At 49.4% G+C, this 18,552-nt stretch overlaps 1 protein-coding gene across 1 annotated transcript in view; it reads right to left on the bottom strand.

Moving 5' to 3' along the window:
- rtkn2 (rhotekin 2) overlaps positions 1-18,552 on the bottom strand; it is a 76,482-nt gene that overhangs the window by 24,062 nt on the left and 33,868 nt on the right. The window contains exons 3-6 of the mRNA XM_072478823.1: positions 12,101-12,159; positions 9,783-9,836; positions 9,582-9,699; positions 4,217-4,417 (exon numbers count right to left, since the gene is read on the bottom strand). Coding sequence (XP_072334924.1) covers positions 4,217-4,417; positions 9,582-9,699; positions 9,783-9,836; positions 12,101-12,159 — 432 coding nt within the window. The remainder of the gene's footprint in view (positions 1-4,216; positions 4,418-9,581; positions 9,700-9,782; positions 9,837-12,100; positions 12,160-18,552) is intronic.

The following is an 18,552-nucleotide window of genomic DNA, read 5'->3' as shown; positions in this document are numbered from 1 at the left end:
CATACCCGAAACCCCCCATCTAAGCTCCCCGGAGTAAACCAATGGTTGTCACATATTGGGGACCAAACCGAAGCACCCACTGCACCAACGTACCTCCTCCACTGACCCCAGTTCTGAGAGCTTCAAGGGGTTCCGAGCGATAGAGTCCGCTGTAAAAGTCCCTGAACTCGGGGACTGGCCCTGTTTAGCCCAGCCGAATCCCCTACCAGGTTCCCATCTCCATCGACCACCTTATCAATTCCCCTGGCCGCCTCCCTCTTCCTCAACTGCTGTGCCAGCATTCTGCTGGCCTTCTCCCCATGTTCATAAAACGGCCCCCTCCCCTTTCTAAGCTGCTCCACTGCCTTGCCCGTGGACAGCACCCCAAACTCAGCCTGCAGCCTCCGGCGTTCCCTTAACAGTTCCACCTCCGTGGTCACCGCATACCTCCTATCTATCTGTAAGATCTCCTTGATCAGTCGGTCCGCCTCTGCCCTATACTACCTGTCCCTATGAGCTCAGATTGAGATCAGCTCCCCTCTCACCACTGCTTTCAGCGCCTCCCAGACCACCGTTGCTGAGGCTTCTCCCGTGTCGTTGACCTGCAGGTAGTTCTACATGCACTTCCTTACTCTCTCGCACACCGCCTCGTCCGCCAACAAGCCCACGTCCAATCGCCACTGCGGGCGCTGGAAGCTCTCCTCCCTAACCTGCAGTTCCACCCAATGTGGGGCATGGTCCGAGATAGTGATGGCCGAGTACCCAGTGTCCACCAGCCCCGCCAGCAGATCCCTACTCAAAATGAAAAAATTGATCCGGGAATACACTTTATGTACACGCGTGTAGAAAGAGAACTCCCTAACCGTCGGCTGCCTAAACCTCCATGTGTCGATCCCCCCATCTGTTCCATGAACACTATCAGCTCCTTTGCCATCGCTGGCACTGTTATAACCTGCCTACTTACGATTGGCTGGGGACTAATGACTATCCCACAATCCTATGGGAGTATGAACTTCCCCAATGAGGGGGGCGGAGAAACTCCTAGTATAAATAAGCTGGCCAGTTCAGGAACCAGCAGGAAGGAGAAGGTAGCAAGGGAAGTTACTGCTACTGTTATATATATATATTGTTATAGTAAATAAACGTTATTATTTTGTATCCTTAAAACTCGTGCTGGATTCTTCGTGGCCCTAACAAAAGGCACCCTCCCAGTTTTCGAGCACGACCGGTCCAGGCTGATTTTAACCGTATTAAAATCCCCTCCCATTACCAGCTTGTGCGAGTCCAGATCCGGTATCTTCCCCGGTACTCTCTTAATGAATTCAACATCGTCCAAATTCGGCGCATACACGTTAACCAATACCACTTTTCTCCCCTCCAGCTTACCGCTCACCATAACATAACGGCCCCCCCCCCGTCCGAGACTATACTACCCGCCTGGAATTGCACCTGCTTATTAATTAAAATCGCCACCCCTCTCGTCTTGGTATCCAGCCCCGAATGGAAGACCTGACTGACCAAACCCTTCCTCAGCCTAACTTGATCCGCTACTTTCAGGTGTGTCTCTTGCAATATCACGTCTGCCCTCAGGTGCGCGAACACATGGGCCCTCTTGACAGGCCCATTCAATCCTCTAACATTCCAGGTGATCAGCCTGGTTGGGGGACACCGTGCACCCCCCCTCCAGCCGATCAGCCATCCCCTTTCCTGGGCCCGCCCCCCACCCATTTGCCACGCCTTCATCTGCCCGACTCCAAGTAGCCCCCACCCCAACCTCCTCTCTGTCCCCGAACCTAGGTCCCTCCCTCGTCAGCAGATTAACTCCCCCCTAGCAACATCACCCAAGAACCCAACCCCTGCCCTGTATTGAACCAATACACATCCCCCACTGTGCTTCCGTAGGCTAGCTCACCCAGCTAGCCTAGTGACCCTCGCCTCCGGCGCCAAAACGTCTCTCACCTATTGTTCCCTACTCCCCTCCCACCCGCCCATCGAAACCACGTCCCTCGTCAAACCAAAACCGAACAATCTCCTAATTACCATAGGAGACAGCCCAAAACAGACAGAGATCCCCACAAAGAACCCCCTCACTAGTGCAAATTAAAGTAATACAAAATAAAAAGCCCCCACCAACCACCCCCATCGGAAAAAACCCCCAACAAAAACAGAATAACTTTTACTCCCCCATTTTCACCCAAACTTCAAAAACAGAAAAAAGGCAACAATCAAACCATATATCCATCGTTCAGGAAAAGAGAAAGATACTGCCACTTAAGTGCGAAAAGTTCTCAGTTCTGCGCCAGACCCTTCTTCTTGGCAAAGTCCATCGCCTCTTCAGGCGACTCAAAATAGTGGTGGTGGTCCTCATGTGTGACCCAAAGGCGCGGCGGGTAGAGGAGCCCGAATTTCACCTTCTTCTTAAACAGGATCTCCTTCACTTGCCTGAAGCCTGCCCTCCTTCTGGCCACCTCCACGCTCAGGTCCTGATAGATACGCAATATGCTATTGTCCCACTTGCAGCTCCTGGTACGTTTGGCCCACTGGAGGACACACTCTTTATCCAAAAATCTGTGGAACTGAACCACCATCGCCCTTGGGGGATCCCCCTGCCATGGCTTCCTCGCCATCGCCCTGTACGCCCTGCCCACCTCGGAGGGGCAGGGAAAAGCCCCCTCCCCCAGAAGCTTCTGGAACATATTTACCACAAAAGCGCCAGCATCAGCCCCTTCAGGGAGACCGACAATTCTCACATTCTGCCGGCGAGCTCTGTTCTCCAGCTCTTGCACCTTTTCTAACAGCCTTTTCTGCTGATCCTTCAGCATCCCCACCTCCAGCTCGACCACTGTTTGGTGCTCCTCCTGGTCCGCCAGCGTTTTCTCCAACATCTGGATTGTCCGATCCTGGGCATCCAGCCTACGTTCCATCCGATTGACCGACTCCTTTATTGGGTCGAGACAATCTCGTTTCTGTCTGGCGCTTCGCCGGGGTGACAGGATATACCCAGGAATGGTGGCAGTGGTATCTGGGACATTGTCTGTAAGCTACTGTCACGTACTGCTGCTTGACTAGTCTGTAAGACGGCTCTCCTCCAGACACAAGCCCCCAGATGTTATTAAGGCGGACTTTGCAGAGTCGACAGAGCTGGGTTTGCCATTGTTGCTTCCAGAGCCTAGGTCAATGCCGGTTGGTCCATCCGGTTTCTTTCCTTTTTATTGACTTTGTAGTGGTTTGAATCAACTTACTGGCTTGCTGGGCCATTTCAGAGGGCATTTAAGAGTCAACCACATTGCTGTGGATCTGGAGTCACAGAAGACTAGAACAGGTGAGGAATGCAGATTTCCTTCCCTAAAGGGCATTTGTGAACCAAATGGCTTTTTATAACAATCAATAATGGTTTCATGGTCATCATTAGACTTTCAATTTCAGAAATTTATTGGATTCAATTTGCTGTGGCGGGATTCGAGCCCGGGTCCCCAGAGTATTACCCTTGGTCTCTGGTCATCCTGACAATGTAATCTAGGGCTAAGACATCCTTTCAAACAGTTACTGGGTGCAGTATCAAGCCTTGTCAAATTGCAGCTTTCGTTTCCCCTCCATCTTCTGCAACCACGAACCAATAGATTGATCGCGAAGGACTGACTAACGCTACCATGGTGCTAAAGAGAAAGAAGTTATTATCTACACGGAAGTTAGTCAACCTCTGGGATTCCTCTGTAGTGCTGAATTCTTTAGATCAGGGATGTGAAAGGATAAAAAGAACATCAAAAGTGAAAGGGATTGAGTGGTCAAGAATTGGAGGTGGAACCTCGTTCCACTAAGAGACAGCTCTGATTGTGTTTTGTACTTAACCCTGTTGGGTTCTTTTTTCTTTCTCATTTTGTTATTGATATTTTATGAAAACCTTTAATAAAAATTATTTTAAAAAAAGAGACAGCTCTGTTTGCTGTGTGCCTTTAAATTCTGGTGGTCTGGACAAAGGGGGAAGAAAGTGGGCGGACTTGCAACCTTCTTCTAAAGTCAAGGGTGGGCTCAGAAATTGGTATTCCCTGGGAAACCTCAGGAACACTGCACATTCCACTCTATATAGGAACCCCTGCGCCTGTACGGGATCTGTTTGCTCATGTTAATGTCCTTGCTTAAAGCTAAAAGTTGAATTAACATTCTTCAGGATGTCCAGAAAAGCAGTGTTAATTATATTGCATTGAAAGAGCACACTGAATTTTTCAAAAGGACTCACGCTGCCACAGGGTTTGTTGGTAGGATGGAGTCAAGGTCTCCACTCTCCAGAGCCGATGTGAGCTTCTTTCCTGTTGCCCTGCCGAGCGAGGTGCTGATTTTTCGTGCCAGTCTCTTTGGAGTGTTGACAATGGAAGGTCCCTCCTCCATGCAGCAGCTAAACACCTCCAACCTCAATTCGAAATCTGGCTTCACGTCATCACTGCACGGAAATGGTGCCAACAGAAATAGGTGAGTGGCATCATCACGACTTATTAATTATGGATACAAATCTGAACTTGCTAGAAAAATAACAGCATGCTATTAACACACACAAATCGGCCGGCTCATCCAGGAGATTAAACGATACATCACGAGGGTCACACCTCCAGAACTTGGGCAATCTATGGTGTTCTGCCATTTGCTTCACACAAACTGTATCCTATCTTTAGCCTCCCTGTTATTTTGAGGAACTTGCTGGAAGTGCTCACTAATTATCCATTAAACATGCCACAGAATATTAAGTCGAGTAAGTAATAGTACAAGCCCCTTTTCAATGTGATAACTGTTAATGGCTGCCAATCAGAAACATTTAAAAAATAAAAAATATATTTTTATTCAGAAAAGTTTTTCAAATATAACACTATCGCAACCATTTTCAAACAATAATGACAATATTTCAACTCCCCCATCCCCCAAAACCAGACCCAAAAACAATCCCCCCGATCCCACTCCCCCTAACATCTGATGGTGACCCAACTCCCTGAAGTGGGAAATGAGCCACCTCCGAGAGAACCCTTTCGCCGACCCTCTCAGGATATACTTAATCTGCAAGTGTAAGAACTCCAGCAGGTCACTTAACCACACTGCGGCACTGTGTGGGACCAAAAACTTCCACCCAAGCAGCAGTCACCTACGGGCTATGAGTGAGGCGAAGGCCAGAGCATTGGCCTTCACTCCTATCTGCAGCTCCGGTAAATCTGAAACCCCCAAAAGGTAGCCACTCTGTGTACCCGAACAGGCACCGGAGTGTGGCGACTAGAGGATTTTCACAGTAACTTCACTGCAGTGTTACTGTAAGCCTACCTACATACATACATAGATAGATAGAAGATAGGAGCAGGAAGAGGCGTTTTGGCCCTTCAAACCTGCTCCGCCATTCATCACGATCATGGCTGATCATCCAACTCAATAGCCTAATCCTGCTTTCTCTCCATAGCCTTGGATCCCATTCTCCCCAAGTGCTATATCTAGCCACCTCTTGAATATATTCAAAGTTTTAGCATCAACTACTTCCTGTGGCAATGAATTCCACAGGTTCACCACTCTTTGGGTGAAGAAATGTCTCCTGTGACAATTATAAAGATTATTATTAGACTGAATTATTCCTTCCTCGCCATTAAGGTCAGGATCATGCCCATGGCCAATGCAGCTAAACACAACATTCCAACAGCTGTATTGCAGTCACAGAATAGCAGGAGACCATTCAGCCCTATTCAGTCTGTTCTGCCATTCAATAGGATCATGGCGGATCAGTATTTTAACTCTATTCCTTAATATTATTACCTAACAAAAATCTCTCAATCTCAGTTTTGAAACTGTTAATTAGTCCTCAGTCTCTGCAGCAGTTTGGGGGAAGATGTTCCAGGTTCCCACTTTGCAAGAAATGCTTTCTGGAAAACCCTAGCTGTAAGTTTAAGGTTATGTCCCCCTTTTTCTGGATTCTCCCACCAAAATAAATATCTACCTGCATGAAATTCTTTAATCATCTTAAACGCCGCACTTAAAGAACCCCTTAAACTTTTAAACTTGAGGGATCACGAGCCTAATCGATTAAACCTGTCCTTGTAAACAAATGCCACTATCATTCTGGTGAATATGCACTGCATCGACCCCTTCTCACCGGCTCAGCAGAACCTTCTTACGGGCAATTAGGAATGGGTAATGGGCGGCAAGGTGGCGCAGTAGTCTGCACTGCTGCCTCACAGCGCCAAGGAACCGGGTTCGGTCCCAATCACTGTTCCTGTGGAGTTAGCACTTTCTCACCGTGTCTGCGTGGGTCTCACGCCCACAATCCAAAAAGATGTGCAGGGTAGGTGGATTGGCCATGCTAAATTGACCCTTAATTGGAAAAAAATAATTGGGTACTCTAAAATTCAAAAAAAAAAAGGATGGGTAATAAATGCTCGTCTAGCCAGCGACACCCACATTCCGTGAAATGGTAATTTTAAAAACCTTCCAAAACCAATACATCCTTCCCGGTATGTGGTTTCCAGAGCTGACTACAAATCTCCAATCGATCACCCCGGTATGAAGTTGACTTTGAACCTGTGCATTAGAATGCATATGTGCTTTGTATGGGTGGGGAGAACCCTGCTACAGAGGCAGCAGGGGGGGTTGGTGCTGCCGAACTTGCTTAATTATTATTGGGCGCCGAATGTGGACAAGGTGCGGCGGTGGTGGGGTGAAGAAGGGGTAGAGTGGGTTAGGATGGAGGAGGAATCTTGTAAGGGGTCTAGTTTGAAGGCAATGGTGACGGCAGAGTTGCCAATGGCTCAGAGTAGGTTCTCAGGGAGCCCTGTGGTCCAGTCCAAGGTAAAGATATGGAATCAGCTGAGGAGGCATTTTTGGATGGAAGGGATGTCGATACCAACGCTGTTGTGCGAGAATCATGGGTTTGAGCTTGGGGGGGGTGGGGGGTGTTGGACAGTGTATATAGGAGGTGGAGGGAAGTGGGGCTGGTCATGGATAGGGATCCGAATTTGGAGAAGCTAAGGGAGAGGGTAGAGCTGCCGAAGGGGAGAGAGTTCAGTATTTGCAGATTAGGGACTTTGCGTGAAAGGTCTGTAGGGGGTTCCCTAGGTTGCCGGGTTACACCCTACTGGAGCAACTGCTGCTTCCGGATGTGGAAGGGGAGGGAAGAATTGGGGATATACACAAGTGGCTGGGGGAGCAGGGAGGCAAGCGGGTGGTGAAGCGGGTGGTGAAGATCAAGGAGAAATGGGAAGCGGAGTTGGGAGGGGAGATCAATTGGGGGAGTATGGAGTGAGGCACTGCGAAGGGTAAACGGGACCTCCTCTTGCGCAAGGATGAGCCTGATACAGTTTAAGGTGGTGCACAGGGTGCATATGACTCGGGCGAGAATGAGTGGGTTCTTTCAGGGGGTAGCAGATGAGTGTGAGAGGTGTGGGCAGGGGCCAGCGAATCACTCGCACATGTTTTGGGGTTGCGAAAAATTGGAAAGATTCTGGGCGGGAGTGTTCGCGGTCCTAGCCAGGACAGTGGAGGAGGAGGAGGAAACGGACCCTTTGGTGGCGATATTTGGGGTTTCAGAGAAGCCGGAGCTCATGGAGAGGAGGAAGGCAGATGTCGTGGCCTTCGCCTCTCTGATTGCACGGCAACAAATTTTACTGTAGTGGCAGTCGGCATTGCCACTGGGGGTAGCAGCATGGTTGGGTGACCTGCACGACTTCCTGCGTTTAGAGAAGATAAAGTATGAGTTAAGGTGCTCAGCAGGGGGGTTTGAGAAAAGGTGGGGAATATTTATGGCTGTGTTCATAGAACATAGAACTGTACAGCACAGTACAAGCCCTTCGGCCCACGATGTTGTGCCGAACTAGTCTGAAACCAAGATCAAATCAACCTACTCCCAGTCATTCTAGTGCACTCCATATGCCTATCCAATAACTGCTTGAAAGTTCCTAAAGTGTCCGACTTCACTACCATAGCTGGGAGTGCGTTCCACGCCCCAACCACTCTCCGAGTAAAGAACCTACCTCTGACATCCCACCTATATCTTCCACCATGAACCTTATAGTTATGCCCCCTTGTAACAGCTACATCCACCCGAGGAAAAAGTCGCTGAACGTCCACGCCATCTATCCCTCTCATCATCTTATACACCTCAATTAATACACCTCTCATCCTCCTTCGCTCCAATGGGAAAAGCCCTAGCTCCCTCAACCTTTCCTCATAAGACCTACCCTCCAATCCAGCCAGCATCCTGGTAAATCTCCTTTGCACCCTTTCCAATGCTTCCACATCCTTCCTATAATGAGGTGACCAGAACTTCACACAATACTCCAAATGTGGTCTAACCAAGGTCTTGTACAATTGCAGCATAACCTCACGGCTCTTAAACTCAATCCCCCTGTTAATAAATGCTAACACACTATAGGCTTTCTTCACGGCTCTATCCACTTGGGTGGCAACTTTCAGAGATCTATGGACATGAACTCAGAGATCTCTCTGCTCCTCCACATTCTTCAGAACCCTGCTGTTAGCCCTGTAATCCGCATTCATATTTGTCCTACCAAAATGAATCACCTCACACTTATCAGGGTTAAACTCCATCTGCCGCTTTTCAGCCCAGCTCTGCATCCTATCAATGTCTCTTTGCAGCCTACAACAGTACTCCACATTATCCACTACTCCACCAATCTTGGTGTCATCAGCAAATTTACTAACCCAACCTTCAACTCCATCATCCAAGTCATTGATAAAAATCACAAATAGCAGAGGACCCAGCACTGAACCCTGTGGTACACCACTGGTGAAGGGTTCCAGGATGAAACTTTACCATCTACCACCACCCTCGCTCTTCTATTTGATAGCCAGTTACTGATCCAATCGGCCAAATTTCCCTCTATGCCATGCCTCCTTACTTTCTGCATGAACCGACCATGGGGCACCTTATCAAACGCCTTAATAAAATCCATGTATATGACATCAACTGCTGTACCTTCATCTATGTACTGAGTTACCTCCTCAAAGAATACAATCAAACTTGTGAGGCAAGACCTACCCCTCACAAATCCGTGCTGACTATCCTGGATTAAGCGGTATCTTTCCAAATGATCATAAATCCTATCCCTCAGGACCCTTTCCAATAATTTACGTATGACCGAAGTGAGACTGTTTGTCGCAGGGGGGGGGTGGGGGAGGGTGAAAATCTGTACAGATTGTATAGTTGATTGCTGGGAAATATTTCCCAGGGTATTTATTTGCTGTAACCTGCTTTGATACACGTTTGTGATAAAATACATTTTTTAAAAAAAAATTGGAGGAGGGCAGAGGGCTGCTCCCCAGTCTCCTGACCAATGTTACTCTTTCAATCAGCACCTAGATCTAGCCATTTGTCCGACTGCTGTTTGCAGGCCCTTGCTGTGAGTTCATTGGGTACCGTGTACAACAGCGCCTACACTTTCAAAGTACTTCACTGGCACTTTGCGATGTCCTGTGGTCAGGGGAGGTGTGATATAAATGGAGGTCTTCCTTCTTGACAAGTGCAAAAACTAACTAGGAACTAAAAGGACGCATTTTCCTTATCTCGTCTCTGGCTCATGAATGAAACCGCATGCAAAGCTAGAGAACTTCAATATACTCACAAAATCATCAAATTCTCAAAGCAGATATCAGTGAGAGTCCTATCCACCGTGACCATCTCAGTGTCAAAAATCTGAGTTCCAATCTTCACCAGGCAAAACACGGCAAAACGCTGGCCCTCTAACACAAGGAGACAAGGTTAACACCACAAAACAAGGGGTCAAGAGTCAAAAACTAAACAACAGCAGTTTCTGAGTACATACTGCCCCGGTTGTTGAAGTGATCAGAATCTTTCCACATTAATGGAATTCGAATATCTGCAAAGATAAAAACATAAATCACGCGTATACAATGGTATAGTACAATAACTGTGCAAGCAGAAATTATACAGGCAAGCTTCTAACTTCAATTTTACATATCTGAGGAGCAAAAAACTATGTTTTGTTCACACAGCTGAGGCACTGCAGCAAGTGGACATCGGCAGTATCCATTATAAATGTGAACATGGGGACTAATGGGGGAAAAGCATGGAGGTGGGGACACCTAGGGGCAGGAGGTGATGCGATAAAACCTTCTGGAGTACAATGGAATAGGACTGGCTGCACCAAGAAGCTGGGATCAAGCCAGGGTACTTAAATCACAATGGACAACTTTAGTATTCAGGTTTCTGTGTCTGACTCCCAGCATAATAAAGGAGTTAGATTTTGTTATGTATTACCAGAATAGGTATTTGGAAAAAAGACAAAACAAGATTAGTACTGAAGAGTAACACAAGATAATAACAATAAATAATAATCTTTATTGTCACAAGTAGGCTTACACTTACATTAACACTGCAATGAAGTTATTGTGAAAAGCCCCTAGTCGCCACATTCCGGTGCCTGTTCGGGTACGCAGAGAGAATTCAGAATGTCCAATTCACCGAACAGCACGTCTTTTGGGACTTGCGGAGAAAACCGGAGCACCCGGAGGAAACCCACGCAGACACAGGGAAAACGTGCACACTCCGCACAGACAGTGACCCAAGCCGGGAATCGAACCTGGGACCTTGGCGCTGTGAAGCAACAGCGCTACGCACTGTGCCACTATGCTGATTAGCACTGAAGAGTAACACAAGATTAGTATTGAAGAGTAACAGAATTACAGACATGCAAGTCGTCACCAAATTCCGGGGGGTGGGGTGGTGGCGGGGAGAAATGTACAAAAAGCCAGAACTGAATGGAAGCAGGGTTAGAACAAAGAACAAAGAAAAGTACAGCACAGGAACAGGCCCTTTGGACCTCCAAGCCTGTGCCGACAAAGCTGCCCGTCTAAGCAAAAACCTTCTACACTTCCTGGGTCCGTATCTCTCTATTTCATGTATTTGTCAAGACGCCCCTTAAACGTCACTATCATCCCTGCTTCCACCACCTTCTCCGGCAGCGAGTTCCAGGCACCCACTACCCTCTGCGTAAAAAAACTTGCCTCGTACATCTACTTTAAACCTGGCCCCTCGCACCTTAAACCTATGCCCCCTAATTGACCCCTCTACCCTGGGAAAAAGCCTCTGACTATCCACTCTGTCTATGCCCTTCATAATTTTGTAGTCCTCTATCAGGTCCCCCCTCAACCTCCGTCGTTCCAGTGAGAACAAACAGTTTATTTAACCTCTCCCCATAGCTAATGCCCTCCATACCAGGCAACATCCTGGTAAATCTCTTCTGCACCCTCTCCAAAGCCTTCACATCCTTCTGGCGACCAGAATTGAACACTGTACTCCAAGTGTACAGCCGCAACATGACTTGCCAATTTTTATACTCAATGCCCTGGCCAATGAAGGCAAGCATGCCGTATGTCTTCTTGACTACCTTCTCCACCTGTGGAGACCTTTCAGTGACCTATGGACCTGTACACCTAGATCTCTGACTGTCAATACTCTTGAGGGTTCTACCATTCACTGTATATTCCCTTTCTGTATTAGACCTTCCAAAATGCATGACCTCACATCTGTCTGGATTAAACTCCATCTGCCATCTCTCCGCCCAAGTCTCCAAACGATCTAAATCCGGTTGTATCCTCTGACAGTCCTGATCTCCCAAGGTTTATGGGGCTGGATGAGGTTACAAGAATGAATGGTGTATGGCCATGGAGGGATTTGAACAAAAGGATGAAAATTTAAAAACTCAGGTGTTGGTGGACCAGACGTCAACGTAGGTCAGCGCGTGGAGAGGTAATAGGTGAATGAGCCTTGGTGTGACTCAGGAAACGAGCAGTTGAGTTTTGGGACGAGTTCAAGCTCATGGAGGGTGGAGCTGGGAGGCTGACGAGGGGCAGGGGTGGAACTGGCAATATTATGATAGTAGACGTAAAGTGCCTTTGAGAGGCTGGTTTAGCTCAGTGGGCTAGACAGCTGGTTTGTGATGCAGAACAAGGCCAGCAGCGCGGGTTCAATTCCTGTACCAGCTTACTCGAACAGGCGCCAGAATGTGGCGACTAGGGGCTTTTCACAGTAACTTCATACTTGTGACAATAAAGGGTTATTATTATTATTTGTAATCGGAGATGGGAAATAAACACAAAGTACATGCATAAATGGTGGTACCAGATATTGCAACTTTTCCAGAGCATGGCGAGTGCTCTTTCATCTGAGTGCCTGACAACCTGTGGAATAAAGAACATGGTCTGAAAAATACTTACTCGAAAAGGGTGTTATACTAACATACAGGTCGCACAGGCAGCATGTTACATGCATGCAACATATTGAAATCTCTGTACCTATCATTTGTCTGTAATATGTTGCTCTGTAGATAGAATCCCTGCAGTGCAGAAGTAGGCCATTTGGCCCATCGAGTCTACACCGACCCTTATTACTAGGCCCACTCCCCACCCTATTCCCATAACTGCACCTAACCTGCCCATCTTTGGACTGTGGGAGGAAATCGGAGCACCTGGAGGAAACCCACGCACACACGGAGAGTGCGCGCAAACTCCACACAGTCACCCAAGGGCAGAATTGAACCCGGGTCCCTGGCGATGTGAGGCAGCAGTGCAACCGTGCTTTCTAATCTCCACTATTCCAAAAAGTCAATATTGAAGTACAATAGTGCCATTACAGAAAGCCCTTTACAATTCTTCATCAAGAAGAAAGGGTGATTTGTTTCTCTGGCATTAAAGGGGTCAACCCCTACAGGCACATTTTTAAAAGGTTTTCATAAAATAGTACAGTATTCCTTTCTTTTTTTTGTGAAATATATTTTATTGAAATTTTTCAAACAGAAATTTTCCGTTTTTACAACTTAATAAAGGAATATACATTAAACGTTATTTAAATAATATATTAAACTAACAACAAATGAAAAAAGGAGATAAACCAAAAAGCAAATATCAACAACTGGCAAAAAACAAAAACACGGAATAATACTCCCCCCCCCCCCCCCCCCCACCCCCTTGCTGTCCTTTCTGTTTTTCCATTATCGTTCCGCGAGATAGTCAAGGAACGGTTGCCACCGCCTGGTGAACCCCTGAGCCGATCCTCTTAATGCATATTTTATTCGTTCCAGTCTTATGAACCCTGCCATGTCGTTTATCCAGGCCTCCACGCCCGGGGGCTTCGCTTCCTTCCACATAAGTAGAATCCTTCGCCGGGCTACTAGGGACGCAAAGGCCAAGACGTCGACCTCTTTCGCCTCCTGCACTCCCAGTTCTTATGCAACCCCAAATATAGCTAACCCCCAGCCTGGTTTGACCCGGACCCACACCACCTTTGAAATCACTCTTGCCACACCCTCCCAGAACTCGTGCAGTGTCGGACACGACCAGAACATGTGAGTGTGGTTCGCCGGGCTTCCTGAGCACCTCCCACACCTGTCCTCCACCCCGAAAAACCTGCTCAGTCTTGCTCCCGTCATATGCGCTCTGTGTAGAGCCTTAAATTGAATCAGGCTAAGCCTGGCACACGAGGACGAAGAATTTACCCTACTCAGGGCATCTGCCCACAGCCCCTCCTCGATCTCTTCCCCCAGCTCCTCGTCCCATTTTCCCTTCAGCTCCTCTACCATCGCCTCCCCCCTCGTCTCTCATCTCCCTGTATATTTCGGACACTTTACCTTCTCCAACCCATGCCCCTGAAATCACTCTATCCTGGATCCCTTGCGTCGGGAGCTGCGGAAATTCCCTCACCTGTTGCCTCGTAAATGCCCTCACTTGCATGTATCGGAAGGCATTCCCTGGTGGCAGCTTATATTTTTCTTCCAATGCTCCCAGACTCGCAAACGTCCCGTCTACAAACAGGTCCTTCAGCTTCCTAATTCCTGCTCGCTGCCAACATTGAAATCCCCCATCTATCCTCCCCGGGACGAACCTGTGGTTATTCCTTATCGGGGACCACACCGAGGCACCCGTCACTCCCCTGTGTAGTCTCCACTGCCCCCAGATCTTCAAGGTCGCCACCACCACTGGGTTTGTGGTGTACCTTTTCGGGGAGAACGGCAGCGGCGCCGTCACCACGCTTTTAGACTCGTTCCCTTACAGGAAGTCAACTCCAACTTTTTCCATGCCGCACCTTCTTCTTCCCTCATCCACTTACAGACCATCGACACATTCGCGGCCCAATAGTAGTCACTCAGACTCGGCAGTGCCAATCCCCCTCTGTTCCTACTGCGCTGCAGGAACCCCCTCTTTACCCTCGGGGTCTTTCCCGCCCACACAAAGCCCATAATACTCCTGTCTATTTTTTTTGAAAAAGGCCTTTGTAATCAGGATGGGGAGGCACTGAAACACGAAAAGAAACCTCGGGAGGATCACCATTTTAACCGCCTGTACTCTGCCCGCCAATGACAGGGGCACCATATCCCACCTCTTAAAAGTCCTCCTCCATCTGCTCTACCAATCGCGTCAGGTTACGTTTGTGTAGGGTTCCCCAGTTCCTGGCCACCTGAATCCCCAGGTATCGAACGTTCCTTGCCACTCTCCTCAGCGGCAGAGCATCTATTCCCCTGCCCTGTTCCCCGGGGTGCATCACAAAAAGCTCACTCTTTCCCATATTTAATTTGTATCCCGAGAACTCTCCAAACTCCCTGAGTATCTGCATTACCTCTGGCATCCTCTCTACCGGGTCCGCCACATATAGCAGTAAGTCATCTGCATATAGTGACACTCGATGTTCCTCTCCCCCTCTCAGCACCCCCCTCCACCTCTTAAGAGTCCCCCAGCGCAATGGCCAATGGTTCAATTGCCAACGCGAACAGTAACGGGGACAGGGGGCACCCTTGTCTTGTACCCCTATGTAATCGAAAGTATCCCGATCTTTGCCTGTTTGTAATAACGCTTGCCACCGGGACACCGTACAAGAGTCTAACCCATCTAATGAACCCCTCCCCGAACCCAAATCTCTTCAGCACCTCCCACAGATAGTCCCACTCCACCCTATCGAATGCCTTCTCTGCATCCATCGCCACCACTATCTCTGCCTCCCCCTCCTTTGGGGGCATCATCATCACCCCCAGCAGCCTTCGTGCATTGGCATTCATTTGTCTCCCCTTTACAAACCCTGTCTGGTCGTCATGTACCACCTCTGGGACACAATCCTCTATCCTTGTCGCCATCACTTTGGCCAGCAGTTTGGCATCTACGTTTAGGAGGGAGATGGGCTTGTATGACCAGCACTGCAGCGGGTCTTTGTCTCGTTTCAGAATTAGCGATATCGTCGCCTCCGACATTGTCGGGGTTAATATCCCCCTTTCCTTAGCCTCATTAAAGGTTCTCGCCAAGAGCGGGGCCAGCAGGTCCATATACTTCCTATAAAATTCCACCGGGAACCCGTCTGGTCCCGGGACCTTCCCTGCTTGCATGTTCCCTATTCCTTTGATCACCTCATCCACCTCAATCTGCGCCCCCAGACCTACCACCTCCTGCCCCTCCACCCTCGGGAACTCTAGCTGATCCAAAAAGTGTATCATTCCTTCTTTCCCCTCCGGGGGTTGGGACTTGTACAACCTCTCATAAAATGTCTTGAACACCTCGTTCACTTTCCCTATTCTCTGCTCCATCTTTCCTGTTTCGTCCCTAACTCCTCCGATCTCTCTCGCCGCTCCCCTCTTCCGAAGTTGTTGGGCCAGCAGCCGGCACGCCTTTTCCCCATATTCATACTGTATCCCCTGTGCCTTCCTCCACTGTGTCTCTGCCTCTCCCGTGGTCAGCAGGTCAAATTCCGTCTGTAATCTTCGTCTCTCCCTGTATAGCCCTTCGTCTGGGGCCTCCGCATACTTCTTATCCACCCTCAAAATTTCCCCCACTAATCTCTCTCTTTCTTTACCCTCTTGTTTCCCCTTGTGGGCTCTGATGGAAATCAGCTCTCCTCTAACCACCGCCTTCAGCGCTTCCCATACTATCCCCACCTGGACCTCCCCATCGTCATTGACCTCCAGGTATCTTTCGATACATCCCCTCACCCTTCCGGATACCCCCTCGTCCGCCAGTAGTCCCATGTCCAATCGCCAGAGTGGGCGCTGCTCCCTTTCCTCTCCCAGTTCAAGATCCACCCAATGCGGGGCGTGGTCTGACACGGCTATAGCCGAGTACTCCGTTCCTGCCACCTTCGGGATCAGTGCCCTTCCCAAAACAAAAAAGTCTATCTGGGAGTATACCTTATGGACGTGGGAGAAAAAGGAAAACTCTTTACCCATCGGTCTGGCGAATCTCCACGGATCTACTCCCCCCATTTGTTCCATAAATCCCTTAAGCACCTTGACCGCTACCGGCCTTCTCCCGGTCCAGCCCTGGGACCAGCACTGTGTTGAAGTCCCCCCCCAATAACAAGTTTCCCACTTCCAGGTCCGGGATACGTCCCAGCATTCCCTTCATGAATCTTGCATCATCCCAGTTTGGGGCATATACGTTCACCAGCACAAGCGCCTCACCCTGCAATCTGCCACTCACCATCACATATCTGCCCCCACTATGGTCTTTGCTTCGAACGATACATGTTTCCCCACCAGTATTGCCACCCCCTTGTTCTTCGCGTCCAACCCGGAGTGGAATACCTGTTCCACCCATCCTTTCCTTAGTCTAACCTGATCCGCCAATTTCAGGTGCGTCTCCTGGAGCATAACCACATCCGTCTTCAGTCTCTTTAAGTGCGCAAACACCCTTGCCCTCTTAATCGGCCCATTTAAACCTCTCACATTCCACGTGATCAGCCGAATTGGGGGGCCATTTACCCCCCCCCCCCCCGCCTCGTTGACTAGCCATCTCCTTTTTTAAGCCATCTCCTCACCCAGGTCTCACGCACCTGTCTGTCCCCCAGACGGCGCCCTCCCGCCCCGACCACCTCGTCTCGTATCAGCTCCCCCTTACCCTCAGCAGCAGCAACCCAGTTAATCCCCCCACCCCTCCCTCCAGATCCCCCTCTAGCTTGATTACTCCCCCCATATTGCTTCCGGAAGTCAGCTAACTCTGGCTGACCTCGGCTTCCCCCGTTCATTCTTTGACCTCCCTGCGTGTGAGGCTCCCTTCCTTCCTGCGCCCCTTTTCCCGCTATAATTTCCATAGCGCAGGAAAATACCCGCGCTTTCCTCTCGGCCCCGCCCCTAATGGCGCAGTTCCCTCATTCCCCTTCCCTGTCCCCTTTTCCACCGGCGCCCACATTTCTTCGTGTCCCCCCCAATCGGGGGGGGGGAGAAATATTCCCCGTCCAACATTATTATACAGTAGCCCTCCCCTCTCCCCACTTTACATTTCTGTGCCACCACCTCGCTACCTCCCTCCGGACATCAATTTCTCAAGTCTAGTCCAATTTGTCATCCTGAATAAATGTCCATGCCTCCTCAGGACCATCTCTCTGTCCCTGCAGCGATGGAACTTCACCACCATTGCTCTTGGTGTTTCCCCTGCCTTTGGTCTTCTCACGAGGACCCGGTACGCTCCCTCCACTTCCAGGGGGCCCGTTGGGGCCTCAGCTCCCATTAGAGTATGGAGCATCGTATTCACATACGCCCCAGCATCAGCTCCCTCTGTTCCTTCGGGGAGACCTAAAATCCGTAAGTTTTTCATCCTCGAGCTGTTCTCCAGGGCTTCCAGCCTTTCTATGCACCTCTTATGTAGTGCCTCCTGCGTCTCCGTTTTTACCACCAGGCCCTGTATCTCATCTTCGTTCTCGGCTGCCTTTGCCTTCACTCCACGGAGCTCCATCGCCTGGACCTTTTGTGTTTCCTTTAGTCCCTCGATTGCCAGTAACATCGGCGCCAGCACCTCTTTCTTGAGCTCCTCCACACATCGTCGGAGGAACTCCTGCTGTTCCGGGCCCCATACCATCTGGGCTCCCTCGGCCGCCATCTTGCTTCTCCCTTCTCTTCTCTGCCGCTGCTCCAAAGGATCCGATCCCCGTAATCTGGCCGCTACTGCCGCTCCTTTCCATCCACCCCCGGGGGGACTGCTTCCTTTGTCACCACAGTGGGTTTGGCCAAAAAAAGTTCCCATTGGGGCTCCCGATAAGAGCCCAAAAGTCCGTTGAAACGGGAGGTGCCGAAACGTGCGGCTTAGCGATGCATCGCCGCAACCGGAATACAGTATTCCTTTCTAAAACACCATATGGTACTTTTTGTGGATTTACTACAGGGCTTTCAATGACATCCATTGTCAAACTGGAACCTTTATTCTATTTGTACTGTATGGGATAGTGGCGAGTCCGACTGTGTTCACACAAGTCCAGTGAAGCTGTGGGACTCTCTTTACTGTGTAAAAATATTCATCAGGACTTCCGGTTGCGGCCATGCCTGGATAGGTCGCACGTTGGGCAGCTCCCGCCGGGAACTGACTTTTGGGCTCTCTAGAGGGGCCGCAACGGCACTTGTTCGACGGCTTCCAGTGTGGGAAGGTGACAGCAAGGTCCCCCCGACAGTATATGGATTGGACCAGGAGTGGTGCAGTGAAAAAATGGATCTTGGAGCAGCGAAAAGTGAGGGGGAGAAAAAGCAAGATGACGGCGGGTGGAGACCAAGCAGCATGGGCGCAGTGGTCGCAGGAGCAGCTGGGGTTTCTTAAACGCTGCTTTGAGGA

Source organism: Scyliorhinus torazame, chromosome 16 (assembly GCF_047496885.1).
Source record: "Scyliorhinus torazame isolate Kashiwa2021f chromosome 16, sScyTor2.1, whole genome shotgun sequence".
In the NCBI taxonomy this organism is placed as follows: domain Eukaryota; kingdom Metazoa; phylum Chordata; class Chondrichthyes; order Carcharhiniformes; family Scyliorhinidae; genus Scyliorhinus; species Scyliorhinus torazame.
Note: the sequence above shows the minus strand (reverse complement) of the source record. Positions and strands in the feature narration are given on the sequence as shown.